The sequence below is a fragment of the Idiotropiscis lumnitzeri genome, chromosome 18 (genome assembly GCF_059441095.1).
Source record: "Idiotropiscis lumnitzeri isolate Australia: NSW breed Sydney's pygmy pipehorse chromosome 18, RoL_Ilum_1.0, whole genome shotgun sequence".
Taxonomy (NCBI): domain Eukaryota; kingdom Metazoa; phylum Chordata; class Actinopteri; order Syngnathiformes; family Syngnathidae; genus Idiotropiscis; species Idiotropiscis lumnitzeri.
The window spans coordinates 458,782-474,469 of NC_142408.1; the positions used below are offsets into that span (position 1 = coordinate 458,782).

A 15,688-nucleotide genomic window follows, 5' to 3' on the forward strand; every position below is an offset into this window, starting at 1 on the left:
TCGCACCAGGAGCAAATTGTACACGTGACTTCAGATGAAGGTGCATCTTTATGTGAATGTTTGCAGTCAGTTATGAAAGGCACTCGTGTTTCCTGCTCCTCCAACTTTGTCTTGAAGGCACTAACAAGGATGTCTTTATTTGAGGGAGCATGCAAGGAGGGAGAGGGGGGGGGGATGGGGGGCAAGGAACCTTCATGGAGGCTGTCAAGCGCCCCACACAGCTCCAGACTTCTCTTTACGCCTTCAAAATAAATCAATCACTGGGAAAATAGCCCAGTCCAAAATGTTCGGTCATACATGCTTGAGGTTGATTGTTTTTCCGTTCACTGTCAATAACAAGAAAAATGAATGACTCAAAGCTAACCAAAACCAAAAGGCAGTTAATTTTATGTTTCTGAAGTATATTTGTGAATAGAAAATAATATGAATTATTGTGTTATTTCATCGCAAAATCAAAGATTTATTTTAGGGGAGTTTTTTTTCCCATTCAGCCATCTTGGTTGGCCACCTCCATTCTTGTTCATCACCTACCGAGTTAGTGATGCAAAGGTCAACTTGCGCTTGACTGAAGATGCTATTTTGTTTGGTGTGTTTCAGGAAGATAACAAATTGGAATTTGTCTTTCTCGAATGTTCTATTACTTTTAGGGAAGTTTTTCATCCACAAGTGTAGATATTTGAGAACAAAACTATTTCCTCCACTGGAAAAATTAATTTACTTTTATGTAAATCTCTGAAGCTGATTAGAAACAGAAAAGCCTGTTATCTTTATTGAAAATATTTGATTTACTCTAGAAAGCCCCCTTACAAATATAATTTAGGTTTGTTTTCTCTTTTATTTTGTTTTCTTCTGTTATATTTTGAATTGCGTTGTTATAGTTCCTATGCTCAATCCATGTGAAATGATGTGATTATATTAGTGCCTTTGTGGTTGCGTATAATTGTTCAAAAAGTGTAAAAATGAGCAAAATTCAAATAAAATGAAAAGAATTCACTTGAGACGAAATTGCTATTTGAACGTGATCTAAAGTCGCGTTCCCCGACTTTACTTTGAAAGCGCCAAACGCGTTCTTCCGGTTTTTGCCGACTTGACGAGGCGAGGCTCATTTACGGCCGCTTCGCTGCGGGCGGCTCGTGTCGACTCAGAACCGACAGTGGAGCGGCACGACTGGACCGCTGAGATTCCGATGAGACAAAACCTCCACCCGGACAGGAGCGGCAGGTAACAATCTGCGGACGATTGAGCTGCATTTTCGCTTTCATTGTGGTGACGTTTTGTCAAATTTGCTCTTTTTGTCGAAGTTGACTAACTCGGGGATTTTTATTACCATAAGTAGAATAACTTATAGGCGCAATGGTTCTGTGTGCTCAGAATGGTTTGGTTATTATTCGCTTATTTGACATTTTGATTTAAAAAAAAAAAAAAAAGAAAAGAATACTGTTAGCTCGTCATTTCTCAATAATAGCATTAGTAATAATAATAATAATAATAATAAATGTTGATGCACCCACAATGTGCACGTTCCACTTCTCCATACTTGGTTGTCTGCATCCCTCACATGCAGCTCTGTGAGGCATTTTATCAGGAAAATGGTTGTAATCCTGCTTAGCGCATTCACTCCCCAACAAGCGAGCAATCCATATTTGAAGCTGCCTGTTCTCATTTTTGAAAAGTGGAGATTATGGGATTGGAGGCTGCTTGGGGCTCACTTGACTTTCAACAAGAGACAAAGGCGAAACGCACCACTGATTAAGTGCAAAAAATGACATAATGCATAATGACACAAATGCGCTCCTGCATGATGAAATTGCCCCATTTGAGAATTGGGATCCTCGTGGATGTAAATGTCTGCGTGTGTGTGTGTGTGTGTGTATATGACAGGGTCACATGTTTTTTTGTTTTCCTATTTAAATCGCTCGTTTGCTCTCTGTCCTTTGTTGTTGTCTTTGTACTTTCGGCTTCGGTTCCAATTGAATTGACCTCACTGGATGGGTCGACTGTAGCTGAATAAATGATCGACTGTCTACTAGTATCAAAAGTCTTAACGTCAGCGGAATTCTCACCGATGCCCATGTCGCTCACAGTGCCTTGCCTTTTAAAGCCACACTCATTCAAAGTCACAGACTCGACAGCGTTTATGTGAGGATGACGGCCCCAAGTGGATCAAAAAATATTTGCATCTCACCAGCATTATTTTATGAATGGATGGAATAAAAAAAACCAAAAAAAACTCTTGAGTACAATGACAATAAAGGGATTTCTAATTTCAAATTTCAAAATAAGCACACTCAAGCAGACGCTCCGGTTGACCACAGCGCTCACCCGAACATTTGCCAACATCACTCGCCCCCTAAGCTCCGCCTCCTAAAGTCACATGCATGTGCAGAGACTGAAATGCCCACTGTCGTTTCGATGACATTTATGCTTCCTATTATTTATTTATTTTTGTGGAACCGATATTTAAAATAGCGCCTCCTAAATGCACATTTAAGGCCTTGCGCCTCAGCCCGGCAGGAACCTTTTATGGCAGTTTATCGGCCAGACTGAAAAGGGAAGTTTCAAACTCCCGCTGGCACCTGATTGCTGTGCTGGAAACATTCACAAGATGAAGGGACCGTTACAAAAGTGGTTGCTAGAAATCGGCCGCAATTTGTTTCTGAATTCAGTAGAGCGCAAACGTCAGCAAAGTTAAAAAAAAAAAAAAAGAAAATCTTGATCTGGATCCGTCCCCAAACCCTGCCTATGCCTCAATTATATAATTTAAATTCATGCAAGAGCCACATTGAAATATTTAAATGAGGCGGCAATATGGCCCCAAAAATCTGCACCTAATTCCATTTGTCCTTTTATTTCAGGTCACCCTTTTGAACAAAAAGCCAAACATATTTTACAGAAGCACTCTGCCTTTCGATCCACTGGCATAATGCAAACACATGATGGTAAACGCCATAGACGGGCTAACAAATAGCATCTTTGTGCTCTGTGCTAGAATGCTTGAAGCAAATGCAAACGGTGCGGCAACACAGGTAGACAGACAACACAAATAAGACTCACTCACATATATTCTTTATCCTCGGTGAAAAGTGGCTAATATTGCCAAATACTCACATGACAGTCACAGATTTTTTTTCTCTTCCATTTTGTTGAGTTATTTTTCAAATATTGAGGGAGTTCTCTTTTTGCTTTGGTCCCATTTCCCCCAATTTTGCCTTTTGAGTTTGGGCCGTGCCTCGGACAATCTCCTGCCGCCGTCTTTTCTGCGATATCTACATTTCCATTTCCCGCCCAGTGAGGGCCGTTCACGTTTCATCTGGTGGTCTTTCAGGAAGTGGAGGACCCACTCACACCTAAAGCTGTGAGCGCCTGTCTTGAGTCTCACAACACTTGACATCCCACCGCTTTTTGGGGCGTGCTTCTTTTCAAAAGTGCTTCTGTGTGGCACAATTTGTGAATGTATGTCGTGCGGTTTGCGTGTGAACGTTGGTGCATGTTCATGCATTTAGTGCCAAAGTGCTTTTTGTGTGTTGCAATGTGTTTGTCTGTTTGGATGCGTGATTGCGTTTGTGTATTTGTGTGCGCATGTTTATGTGCAGTGCGTCTTTTTGTTTGTCCGTCTTTGTTTATTATTTTGTGTGTTTGTGTTTTTTGTGCTTGCGTGTGAAAGATTGAGGTAAATCTCGTTTGGTTGTGAATGATTTAGATAAATAATCAAAGTTTGACTTTTTTTCTTCACGATTGCGATTACGGTTCATATGCCATTATTTTTTTCAAGGTCTTCCTCACACGTAGATTGTAACAAACAAGCAAAAATGTGAAATGTATTCCGATAAAAAAAAAGTGATTTATTACTACGCATAAATGTTTTGGCCTCGTGGTTTTGATTTATGCTCAAATAAAAGCAAATTAACCTTGAATTCTATAAACGAAATATTGCAATATTTTAAGCGTTCACTAAATTTTAACAGGTGTGGCGTAAACATGACAAGACAATCAAATGACAACTATAATCGAAAAAAGGGGAAATGTTTCTACTTCCTACATTTCAGGAAACAATCCGATAGAAAGTGGGCCGCACTTTTTAAGCACTAAACTTCCAAAATTGCAATCTACTCCTTTGAGATGTGGACGAGAATTCGATCGTTCAGCACGATTACGAGCGAATGCGCCGGACTTGTCATGTGTTTTTGTGTTGCTGTGCAAACGAGTGTGTGTGTGTGAAGGGCCTTGCATCCAGATGGCCCGTTGACAGGAAGGTTCCGGGCTAAAGTGGGCCCCTAATGAAGGGGGGGGGGCAGCACCTGAGGGGACAGCGCGCATCACATCAAAGAGCGCCTTTCTCCACTTGCCGTCTTTCTCTCTCCTCCTCTTGGTCACTTAATGCATCCTCTCCTCACAGCCTGAGGTCTCTTGGCGTGAAACTTCCCCCAAAGAAGGAAGGAAGCCAGATCGGGATGTCGTCGCTCTCGGCACAAGTGACTTGTGTCACGTTCGTTTTTTTAAAAAAAAAATTTGAAAGGGTTTTTTTAGTCTCCGTTCTAAATTGCTCCCACTTTATTACGATCGTCAGAGTGAGCGCAATCACGCAGAAGGACAAAGAGTTCTGGAACATCACCGGAATGGCATGGTGGCCTAAATTCCAAAACTTTCTTCCACATCTTAACCGCGTGCAGCGCACGTTTATTTGCCCGCTTTTACAGCACACATAAAAGTTGGTGCTCCTGTTTTTGATGTTCATGTTCCTTTCAGCCCACTTGGATGATTTGGGGAAACTTTTCACAACAACAACAACATTCTCAAACCTTCGCAGAAAGCCTTTAAGCTACTCATACCGTTTTGCGAGGATGCCAGACAAAAGAAAAAGCAAAAAACAAAGAATCGAGACAGACTTTTCGGGGAAAATGACACTAATTCAACTTCAAAGAAAAAAGTAAAATCATCATTTGTATTGTATTAAAATAGCAATTAAAAAAAAGATCATTTATGTCTGCTGTTCCTGTTTTGTGCGCCTTGGCCTCTTGGGGGCAGTGTGGTGCATGTTTGGAAACGTGCGTCTACAAAAACGTTCACCGATATGAATATTGTTAATAGATTTGGACTCACCAGTCGCGGGAATAGCGCTCGTGATGTTCCAACGTGTCCGCTCGTTGTCAGACGTGAGTTCAATTGGATGGTCTGACCCAGTGCCGCCGCTGCAGGAACAAAAAAACGCAAAGTTAGTCACGTGACATCTGCCGCTCGATAACGACAACTTCCTCTACATCGGCATCGGATATCGTAATTGGTCTGCCGATGCCGCAAAATAGGAATGTCGGACAATTAAATGTGGAATTCTGCTTGCGATGGCTCCGTCGCGCTTTGCAGGAACGACGACGTCCGCGGCAATGCACAGAATCGCCGGCGCGTTGGACAACTCGTGGCAAGAATGGAAAGGGATTGCATTTTTTCAAAAAGAATTTGGGATTTCCGTAGAACGCCCGCAAAGGCCGCCCGGATTGTGTGCGTCCGACAAAACTAAATAGAACGCAGCTCGGGGAATTTGGATGTCGCCGGAAGAAATTATTTGCGACAGAAAGTGGCTTTGAATGTTCGCCCACTCGAGCTCATCACGCTTCGGCGGACAAACTGCTGTTGGGACGATTCTTATGACAAAGAGTCCAACTCGAGCGGAGCGGCGCTCTCCCTCTTTCAGAAATGGAAAGATGACCCCTCGTTTAATTTCTACTCTTTGTGCAAAGTAGAAATGCGATTAAAAATGTAATTGCCCACTCCTTTAAACAATTTGCAGAGCCAACAATGTTCTGAAAGCCCAAAGAGTCGATTTCACGGACACGATACGTGACATCGATATTTCGTCCCAAGAACTTTCTTGTACAGCATCAAGGAAAACTTCAACGTTGGCTTGTTGGGGAAACATGACGACGTGTTTTTGCACCGGCAGTAAAATTTCAATGCGATGATTCAGTCCTGTTGAGTGAGCGTGCATGTGTGTGCGTGCGCGTGCACGTGAGCGTGCGCGTGCGGTGGTAGTAGCCATGCCTTCTCGAGTAACCTGGTCTGAATCAGCTTATTGTGTGTGCCTTTTTCCGGGAAACCGCCACTACGCGCCTCATCGTTTGCTCGAGCGACTTTGGGCCTCGATTTCTCTAAACGATGCTTTGGTGATTTCGCCAACACAAAATGAGAACCGACTTAACGATGAAGAAACATTTTTACGAGAACTTTGAAAACCAGAAGCGATGTTGCCGCAGAGGAAGCGATGGCATCCCATAATGCTCATGAAGAAGCTCCGCAGGTGCTTGCAGTTTATAGGATGGTGGCCTCGCATTTCTCTAAAGTCCACAAAAAAAAACTCATTCCTCAAACATCCTCCCAAGTTGTCAACGAGGTCCAACAGCAGCGGCGCCTCGCCGGAGCACAGGCCCGTATTGACTGGCACCAGAGACTGACCCTTTGACGGGACGGCGCCGTCAAACAAGGCGAGTGTGTGTCGAGGTCGAGTGCGACGCACAGAGAAACATTTCAAGAGATGGACGCAAACGCAAACAAGCTGTCCACCCGAAACGTGTTTGTCCGTCGCGATGAGTCCACTTTGTTGACCTTTCTGCTTTGGGGGCTTTTCAAAATAAAGTCAAGCGCTGGCGTTGGTTTAGGATTCAGGAATAAAAAGATTTTGCTTCATAAAAGTATTTCTAGTTTTGTATTTCTGCGGCCCAAACGCGTCACTGATCGATCCTAATTTTGTTTATCTCTTCTCAAGTAGGTGAAAGGTTTTCACTTGGAACTTCACATTTCATCGACGAAGCAAACCTTGAAAAATGTGTTTGTCAAAAGGACACTTAGGTGGCTCTTCGAATTCTGGTGAAAGGAGCCGTTGTGCGTACGTTGTGTAACCGACCCACTTCCTTCTCTCACTCATGTGACAAGATTTTTCTCTCGCTTTGGTCTGGCCGCTAGCTGCTACGCGCCACATTTTCTTTGAGCCGATTGGCCGCCTCCGCATTTGACAGAAGCGACATTGAAAGGATTCTTATTTTGCGCTGGGAGGCATAAGCGCTGCATGCACCACATGTGCAAATCTGCTGCCTCCGAGAGTGAAGATTGGCTTTTTGAAGGATTGCTTTTGGCCAAAAGAATCTTCGCTTCGCCTCCGATAAGTCATCAATTGATTTTTATTTATGGGCAACCTTCCACATGACTGTTTTTATTTATTTTTTTGCTTAAAGTGTCTTTGAGCAGACGCGTGCGTTTTGAGGATTTTTGATCCTCATTGCCGAGGACGAAGAGCAATCTGAAGATATGAAATTTTTTTTTCTTCTATTCATGACACAGGCGGAATCCGTTTTTTTTTTTTTTAATTTGCCAAGCTTGACAACATTTGAGAATCCATCTCCCACGCGATCTTGACTGAGCGTCTGCTTTTCTCTACTCTCACAGAGTCCAGAGCGCAGCCGCTGACTATCCGAGGGATCTCCAGACGTTCCCCGAATCATCTCCGGCGCGTGACGGATGACGTCACGCCGTCTGGGGCTTCGAGCAGATCACGGCGCCAAGTGGAGTAACAGAGTGGGAAAAAGTGCTTTCTCACCGGCGTCGGAAGCGCATTTATTGACTTTGCCGATGCGGTGCCATGAAGTGACGTCACGCTGAGAAGTGGCCCGGCCATGGAACTTAATCGCAAATGGATTCTTATCGTCGTGTGTGAGGTGACGTGATTTTTCCAAAGCGTGGGCGGATTTGGATGCCAGACGCGGCCATGTGGCGGCGTGGACTCCCGGCCCGGGTGTCCCGCGTGGGCGCCGCGCTCCTTCTTGCGTGTTGCTCCTTGTCACTCCTCTACGTGATGACCTGCAGCCCCCCGCACGCCGACGACTCGCCGCGCGCCGGTGCCCGTCGGGTCAGCCTCGGTAGCACGAGACCCGGGGTGGGCACGGGTGCGACTGGAACACAAAGCGGGGGACCCCCCGCCGTGCGCTCCTATCAGGCGCTCCTGCAAGAGCGCGAGGAGCAACACCGCCTGCACATCTCCTCCCTGAAGAAGCAGATCGCTCAGCTCAAAGAGGCGTTGCAGGAGCGCAGCCAGCAGCTCAAAGACGTGCAGGAGAGCCTGAAGCGGGCTGCCGCCGCGGGAGCCCAAAGCCAGCGGGCGGACCTCCAGGACTTCCTGAGGAGCCAGCTGTCCAAAGCCGAGGTGACGTCCGGGGCCAGGCTAGCGAGCGAGTACGCGCTGGTGCCCTTTGAGAGCTTCACGCTGCAGAGGGTCTACCAGCTGGAGATGGGCCTGACGCGGCACCCGGAGGAGAAACCCGTGAGGAAGGACAAGCGCCACGAGCTGGACGAGGTGCTGGACTTGGCACTGCGCGACCTCAACACGTCGCCAACGCAGCCGGATGGCAAAAGTAGCAAAGTCTACTCGCCGTCTGACTTCATCGAAGGTGAGAACTCGCAAAAAGACACCACATAACTGGCGTGAGGCAAATTCTGGAGTCAACGTAGCCAAGATGGCACCGGCCCAAAAACTGGAGCCGAGCCATCACAAAGCGTTTGATTGGGCTCGATAAAGTGGATCGGACATGAAGAGAACTCAAGATGTTAAAAAAAAACATGCATGTTGTTGCGCACGACGACTTGGAAAGTCGGGAAGTTTCTCAGGATATCCGACGGCGTCGTGGACGCGGCTGTGCGAGCGTCTCAAGTGGAGTCGATCTCCGGAAGATCGCCGGCCTCGTCCGCAATGCCCGTCAAATCGGACATTTCGGAGTCGGTCGCAATCGTTTCGAAGCATTTGCGTCAAAAGATCCTTTCAAACTGACATCCGGCAAATGTTGCCATTTGGCTGCCTTTCCTGGCGTGACCGGCGGTAAATTAGCGTGGGAAAAAAAGGACTCGAGTCAAGTTGAAGGATGTCGCCTCTAATCACCAAAGAGTCGCAAAGAATTGGCACAAAAGAGCGGAATCGTCTCGTCGAGATCAGGAAAAACTCCATTTCGGGTTAAAAAAAGGAAGAAATCTTGGGCAGTGGCGTGGGCAACATTCATCACATGATGTGACGCTTAACAATCTTATTTTCAACGGAACCAAAGTCCACTTATTGGAATGACGTGTCCGGGGGGAAGTGGTTTTACTCCGGATTTTCCAACTGGAGATGGGGGGGGCAGTAAAACAGGCAAGAATATTCGCACGAGTCAGGCGCTGAGGCAGGGCGGCGCTTTGAGCGAAGACGAGAAAAACATTGTTTTACGTTGTCACGTAAAAAAGAAAAAACATTTTTGGGCCACTTTTAAAACAACTAAGATTGATTGGATTGAATCGTCCGTCCGATGATGGACCGCAAATAGTTTGTCGGCTTGCTTTTGAAGCAACACGTTTGCACGGCCAGTTCGGTTGAGGCTCACAAAAACAGGCCTTCGCCCCCCCCAGTCTCGAAAGCGACAACACTCGAGTGCGTCGTCGGCATGACGAGTTTGTGTTTGCTTCCCGACGCGCAGGCATCACGCGCACCGAAAAGGACAAAGGGAGCGTCTATGAGCTGAGCTTCCACGGGGATTCCGATCGGGACTTCCGGCGCCTGGTCCTTTTCCGGCCTTTCGGTCCGCTGATGAAGGTGACGAGCGAGCGCGTCCGCACCGCCGACGTGCTCATCAACATCGTGGTGCCGCTGTCGCGACGGGCCGACAAGTTTGAGCGCTTCATGCGCAACTTCAGGTCAGTGGGCTTTTTCTCCTCTTCTGAAGCCTCCGAAAATCATTTGGTCGTCTTTTGGCGTGAACAAACGCATCATTCGTGACATTTTGCAAAGCCCGTTTGAGCGGATCCGCTTACACTTGACAACAATTTGCGCTGCCGCGTTCGCGAGGACCGAAGTCCAACATCGTTTTGGGATTCGTTTGGACGACTCGCAGCCGTGATAATTCTCGATTCTTCATTGATTAAAACCTCCCGCGGGCCAAATTTTGCGCACATTCTGCTGCTTTCGTCGGTTTGGTGGCAGGAAGTCAACAGAAGCAAGTCACAAGCTATTTTGGTTTTTGGAACGCCAATTAAAGGGTGACATTTTTCTTTCTGGACGGATAATTATTGCTTTCTGCTGTTTTTTGTTTGTTTATCACAATATTGTGAACGAGGGGGGTGAACATTTATCAATGCAGTTTTCATGTCCGTTCATTAGAATTTGTATTTACTGTTCTCAAATGTGAATTTCAAGACGGGTTTCGAGTCCTGAAAGTAGGTTGCTTGTTTCGAGTCAGGCTTGCATTCTCAAGAGCCAAAGTTGCTCCGTCGGTGAGCAGGGTCTCAAATTAGGGTTGGAGTGTCGGTTCTTTGAGACGTGAAACTTTTGGGGGTTTTTTTTGCCACATATTCGACGTGGTTTGGCGCTTCTGGATTTTTTTTTCAAGGCGCGCTCATTTGCTGTTCTCAATGAGACCTTTTGCGTGCGCGTTTGTGCAGAGACGTTGGCGTGCGCCAGGACGGCCGCGTGCACCTCACCGTGGTCTATTTCGGGAAGGAGCAGGTGAGCGACGTGCGCCGCATTCTTGAGAACACGTCCAGGTGAGTCAAGAAATTCTTTCTCTTCCCATCTAAGCGTCACCGAATGGAGCGGGTTTGAGTTTGTGTGACGACGCAAGTGAAGCGCCATCCTTCAAAGGCGCCGCCACAAAAGCGTCTCTTTGTCTCCTCGCCAAAGATAAGATGGAAATGAAAGCGACGAGACCAAAAGATTTTGATGAGGAGGACAATCTTGTAAAGGGGAGATGAATAAAAGCAAAAGTGAAGCAAAGATGCAGACATTGCATTTGAACTTTTTTCTGTCCCTCCCTTGAATCCCCCAAACAAAAACGTTTGCACTTTTTTTTTTCCGGCTGATGATTCAAACAGAAATATTGAGTCAGTTCATCTCTTAAACATAACCTAATAAATGCGATTTTTTTTTTTTGTTTTCCCGTCGGAACCACAAAAGCTTTCTCGGCATTTTGTATTCTGTCGAGCTGCGATAGCTTTGAAGATGTTCGGTGAGCGATCTGATTGATGAAGAAATAATGAAACAAAAGTCAACTTCGATGTTTGATGGGAAGGCTTTGCAGGCGCAGGATGAAAATGGAAGAAAGGATCAGCTTTTTTTTTTTTTTTTAATTATTTTGAGTGTCTTTCGATTCACGCCGAGAGGCCTTAAAAGGATCTCCGAAGCAAAGCCAAAATCAGAACCAAACTTTTGAATGTGAATTGGCGTTTTTTTTTGTTGGGGACAAAGAAAAGATTCTTCCACAATTGAGACGTGCTGCGAGTCCGCACATGTCAGAACGCGCGCAGGCGCCCACCACCACACAAACAAAGCGGCCCGCCGCGATGCTGCTTCTCGGCGACATTTCGTCATTCGTGATGAGAAAAAAAAATGGTGAGATTTTCATTAAAAAAAAATGTGAGGTGGAATTCAAGTTAAGATTAAAATTTTGAATTTGGGTTTGGTGTTTGGAATGAGGTTTTCAAGCCTGGCTTTAGGGTCTAAAACAGGGCCGGGCGGGCCACAACGGCTTAGAAAATTTGGCAGAGACACGGTCTCGCTTTTCTCTTTGGCTCACGTGAAGCCCGCGTGAGCGAAGCATTAGTCACTCGGCGCATCAATTATTTGGCCCCCGAGGTTACATCACAGCTGTCGCAGCTGTTTACGCATTCTCCATTTCGGTTTCCCGAAGAAAGACGGCGTCTTCCGAAGCTCAGCTTTGGGAGCCTTTGGAAGCCGAGAGCTTGACGGCTCGGTCGCGGACGAGCGAGTGACCAAAGTTGATGGCGCTTCGATAAACGCACGCTTGTTTTCACCCTGCAGGGAGGTCAACTTCAAAAAGTACACATTCTTGCATCTGGACGAGGAGTTCTCCCGAGGTCGGGGTCTGGACGTCGGGGCCCGAGCGTGGAAGGGCGGCAACGTGCTGCTCTTTTTCTGCGACGTGGACATTTACTTCACCGCCGACTTCCTCGGATCTTGCCGACTTAACACTCAGTCGGGTAAATTCCACATTCGCGTAGAATATAAATACGGAATCGTTTCGGATCCATCTTCCTACCTCGTCGGTTCGCTCATAGGATCGATATCGTTAAGAATCAATGACATTGTTAAAAATAGCGCCCAACCCGCTGATGTTTTTTTTCCTTTTTCCATGCCAAAATAGTCAAAACATTGGCCCATTTCTCGCTCTGTTGTCAACAAATCTGAAATATAATTATCATTTTTTTAAAAGCTGATGGAGCGAATGAAGCGGTTTGTGTTAGCGACTTGAAAATTGCATTTTACTACGTTGCATTGTTCAGCCTTATTGAAAAAACCAAAAACAAAAACGTAATATTGTGAGAACGCAACCGCGAATAAAGTTTTGCTGGAGGCAATCATGTTCCTTTTTAACACTTCCCGATTGGTTTCTCCCATTCCAGGTCAGAAGGTCTTCTACCCCGTGTTATTCAGCCAGTACAACCCGAAAGTGATCTACGGCAGTCCCGAGCACATCCCGCCGGTGGAACAACAGCTGGTAAAACATCCTCATCAAGAAAACGACTCGCGGGGGAATGCGCTTGAGTCGCGCTAATCGAGAGCGCGGCAGGGAGGCCGCGAAAGGATCTCCCCTTTGGTCTTTCCAGCTTATTTCCTGTTTTATCAGGTGATGAAGAAAGACACGGGCTTCTGGAGAGATTTCGGCTTCGGCATGACCTGCCAGTACCGCTCGGACTTCGTTAACATAGGTAATGATCAAAGGTTTGCCTCTGGCACATCCGGCATCTCGAGTTCAAATGGACGTCCTGGCAAGTGTGCAGATTTGACGCCAACGCCATGAACATCTGTTGTTCACTTGCGTTCCACTGAAGCTTTTATTTCCTGACGTCGCCTCACAATGTCGGCCGCACACGTCGGCATAATCGGAATCAATTTGCACCCATTTCGCCTCCCAAATAGAGTCAGGAGACGCTAAAAGGTTGTTTTGTGTAGCCGCGCACTTTCTGGGAGTGTTCTGGCATTTGGTTTGAAATAGATGACCATTTTGGGTCACTGATGTCATGTTTTGATGCTCACTCAACGGGGGTCGCGGAAGGCGCGCTCTCTTGTGTAAAGTCATTTGTTCTGACGGCCCGGCCGTCTCAAAGTTCATGAAAAAAAAGCTTCGTGTTGCGTCCGAAAACGGCTCGGAAAGGCCACACACACATTTCATCTTTGAAAATATCAAAACAATCACCTCAGTAATTTGGTTTTTATGGGCATCAAGCGTTATCCTTATTAAGCATAGCGTGGGACAAAGATATTGTCCATCAAATCCAAAATATTAGCGCAGGCAATTTGATATTTCAGAGATTTAAATGAGGTCAGGTCGAGCGCATGTTGGCGATAATTGGGTCGTAGTTTTCAAACATGAAGCATTTTCTCTATTGCGAATGTCTGGGGGAGAAAAAAAAATCTTGAAATCCAATCGAATCCAAAATACGGTGGCGATTGTTTAGATGTTTTCAAAGGTTGAAGTTGTCATGAGAGAAGAGGAGATGCACGTAAAGAATGGGCCTCATGAAGCGTTTTAGCCTGAACGCATTCTTGTCTTCCCTGCAGGAGGTTTCGACATCGACATCAAAGGTTGGGGAGGCGAGGACGTGCACCTGTATCGCAAATACCTGCACAGCAATCTCCTGGTGGTGCGGGCTCCGTCGCGTGGCCTCTTCCACCTGTGGCACGAGAAGCACTGCGGCGACGAGCTTGCACCCGAGCAGTACCGCATGTGCATGCAGTCCAAAGCGATGAATGAGGCGTCGCACGGACAGCTGGGCATGCTCTTCTTCCACAAAGACATTGACGCGCACTTACGCAAGCAGAAGGCGAAACAACTACAACAGAACGCCAAAAAGACATGAAGACTCACTTCATAGTTAGCAATGCAGTACAACCAACCACGCGGCCATTGACGTTTGTGTTTACTTGTTGGGAAGCAGAGACACCTAATGGACAGAAAGTGAAATGCAGGCGAGTGGCGCGAGGGACTTCTTTCACCTGTTGTATGGATCTGTCATTTTTTATATTTATATTTCAACTATGCATAAAAATGTTAGTATGGGTACATTTTACTTTTATATTTTTTTTTTATTTTAATGCATTTTTGTTTTAATGATTGTTTATGGGTCGCAAATTCAATGATTTAAAAAATACATTTCTTTTCTGCGCCACGGATGTAGAAAGAGAATATTTCTGCTCTTTACATGATCTATGTCGGGGACGGGGACACCGTCGTTATACAAAAGACAAATAAATAAATAATGCCAGCTGAATAAATTACAACACTTCGTCATTTCTATGTTCATTTTGCATTTTTATTTCTTTGATGGTTAATGTTCGTGGGTCAATTTGACCCACTGCTCATTTAATCCAGAAAAATGTATCAACATGCAAATTGGATTAAAAAAAAAATAATAATACAGCTATGTTCAAGCAGAATATAATTGATCCAAATTTTCAAATGGGTCAATTTAGTAGGAGAATTAACTCCTACAAGAAAGATTCTGGTATTTAGAAAACAACTAAAGGAGACATTTCATACAGTTCCCAGGTGTCTTAATATATGCAATCAGGTATGTGCCACTTATCATAAGCAAAATTCATCGAAATCCATTGCGGCTCTGCTTACCTTTTGGCTTTGATGTGACAACAAGGGCGGTACCCCTTTGGGGTTTCAGCGGTGACTTGAAAGTCGTTCTTGATCGTCCCCCAGTTTGCGGATTATGATTTCATGCGTCAATGCCCATTGATCTGCTGCTCCTTCTGATGTGCGCATCTTGGCCAGCAGGGGGGAGTACGGTGCATATGTAATTCATTCGGAAAGAAAGTAAATTTCCCATGATTTGTCTTGGAAAGTGTTGAGAAATACCCGAATTAGCTTTGTACTGTTGAGAAATGTTATTTATCCAATTTAATGTGACATTGTATGTGTTTTTAATTTTTATGTGTGCAACTGGTTGTCTTCCAACGCTGAATATGTCTGACAACATGAAATGTAATCTTTCACACACCCGTTTGTCTTTGTTTATGCACTTGAACTTTACCTTCATGCCATATTTATTCCATGCATTAAATTGAGCGACAATAAATTGCCCATTTGTCAAGCTGCAATCTCTGCGATGCGATTAATAACATTTTTAACTGCTACTTTTTGTGAAGCTTGTAACGGGTATTTGTTTTATTTACGTTACCAAATATGAAGTATATTTTCATTCAAAGACTTTTCTAATAACTTTCTTTGACCGTTGAACACGATCGAAACAGCCACCTTCAAAGACACTTTTCTTGTAAAAAATTCTCAAAACTTATACAGTACATTTAGTTTTGCTCACAGGCACCTCACGTGGCCTGTTTGTCGTAATTGTGTAATACTCCCTCTTAAACACAAGATGGCGACGATGACTAGACAACTGCGCGGAACTGACTTAAAGTCCTGTCGAGTTCAAAGACGATGAAAAACGTTGAAAAGTACACAATTCCATCTATTAAATGCGTGTCTCATTCGTGTTGCAATTTCCACTTCAGTACAAGACTTCAAATGGCCACTATATCACCACGAGAGCAAATTCACTCTTAAAGTGGGCTTTTGTTGACATTTGATTTCAATTAAACACGACACGCCGTAACGACGATTTCGCAGAGCACTCTGACGTCCCACGTTTCGTGAAC

At 45.2% G+C, this 15,688-nt stretch overlaps 1 protein-coding gene across 1 annotated transcript; it reads left to right on the forward strand.

Annotated features, from left to right (window-relative positions):
* Positions 1 to 1,103: 1,103 nt before the first annotated feature.
* csgalnact1a (chondroitin sulfate N-acetylgalactosaminyltransferase 1a) lies at positions 1,104 to 15,093 on the forward strand. The gene is made up of 8 exons (XM_088281055.1): positions 1,104 to 1,221; positions 7,435 to 8,432; positions 9,486 to 9,702; positions 10,447 to 10,548; positions 11,822 to 12,000; positions 12,424 to 12,518; positions 12,648 to 12,729; positions 13,583 to 15,093. Exons 2-8 carry the CDS (start codon positions 7,739 to 7,741, stop codon positions 13,879 to 13,881), a joined length of 1,668 nt encoding a protein of 555 aa, XP_088137181.1. The 5' UTR covers positions 1,104 to 1,221; positions 7,435 to 7,738; the 3' UTR covers positions 13,882 to 15,093.
* The last annotated feature ends 595 nt before the right edge of the window (positions 15,094 to 15,688 follow it).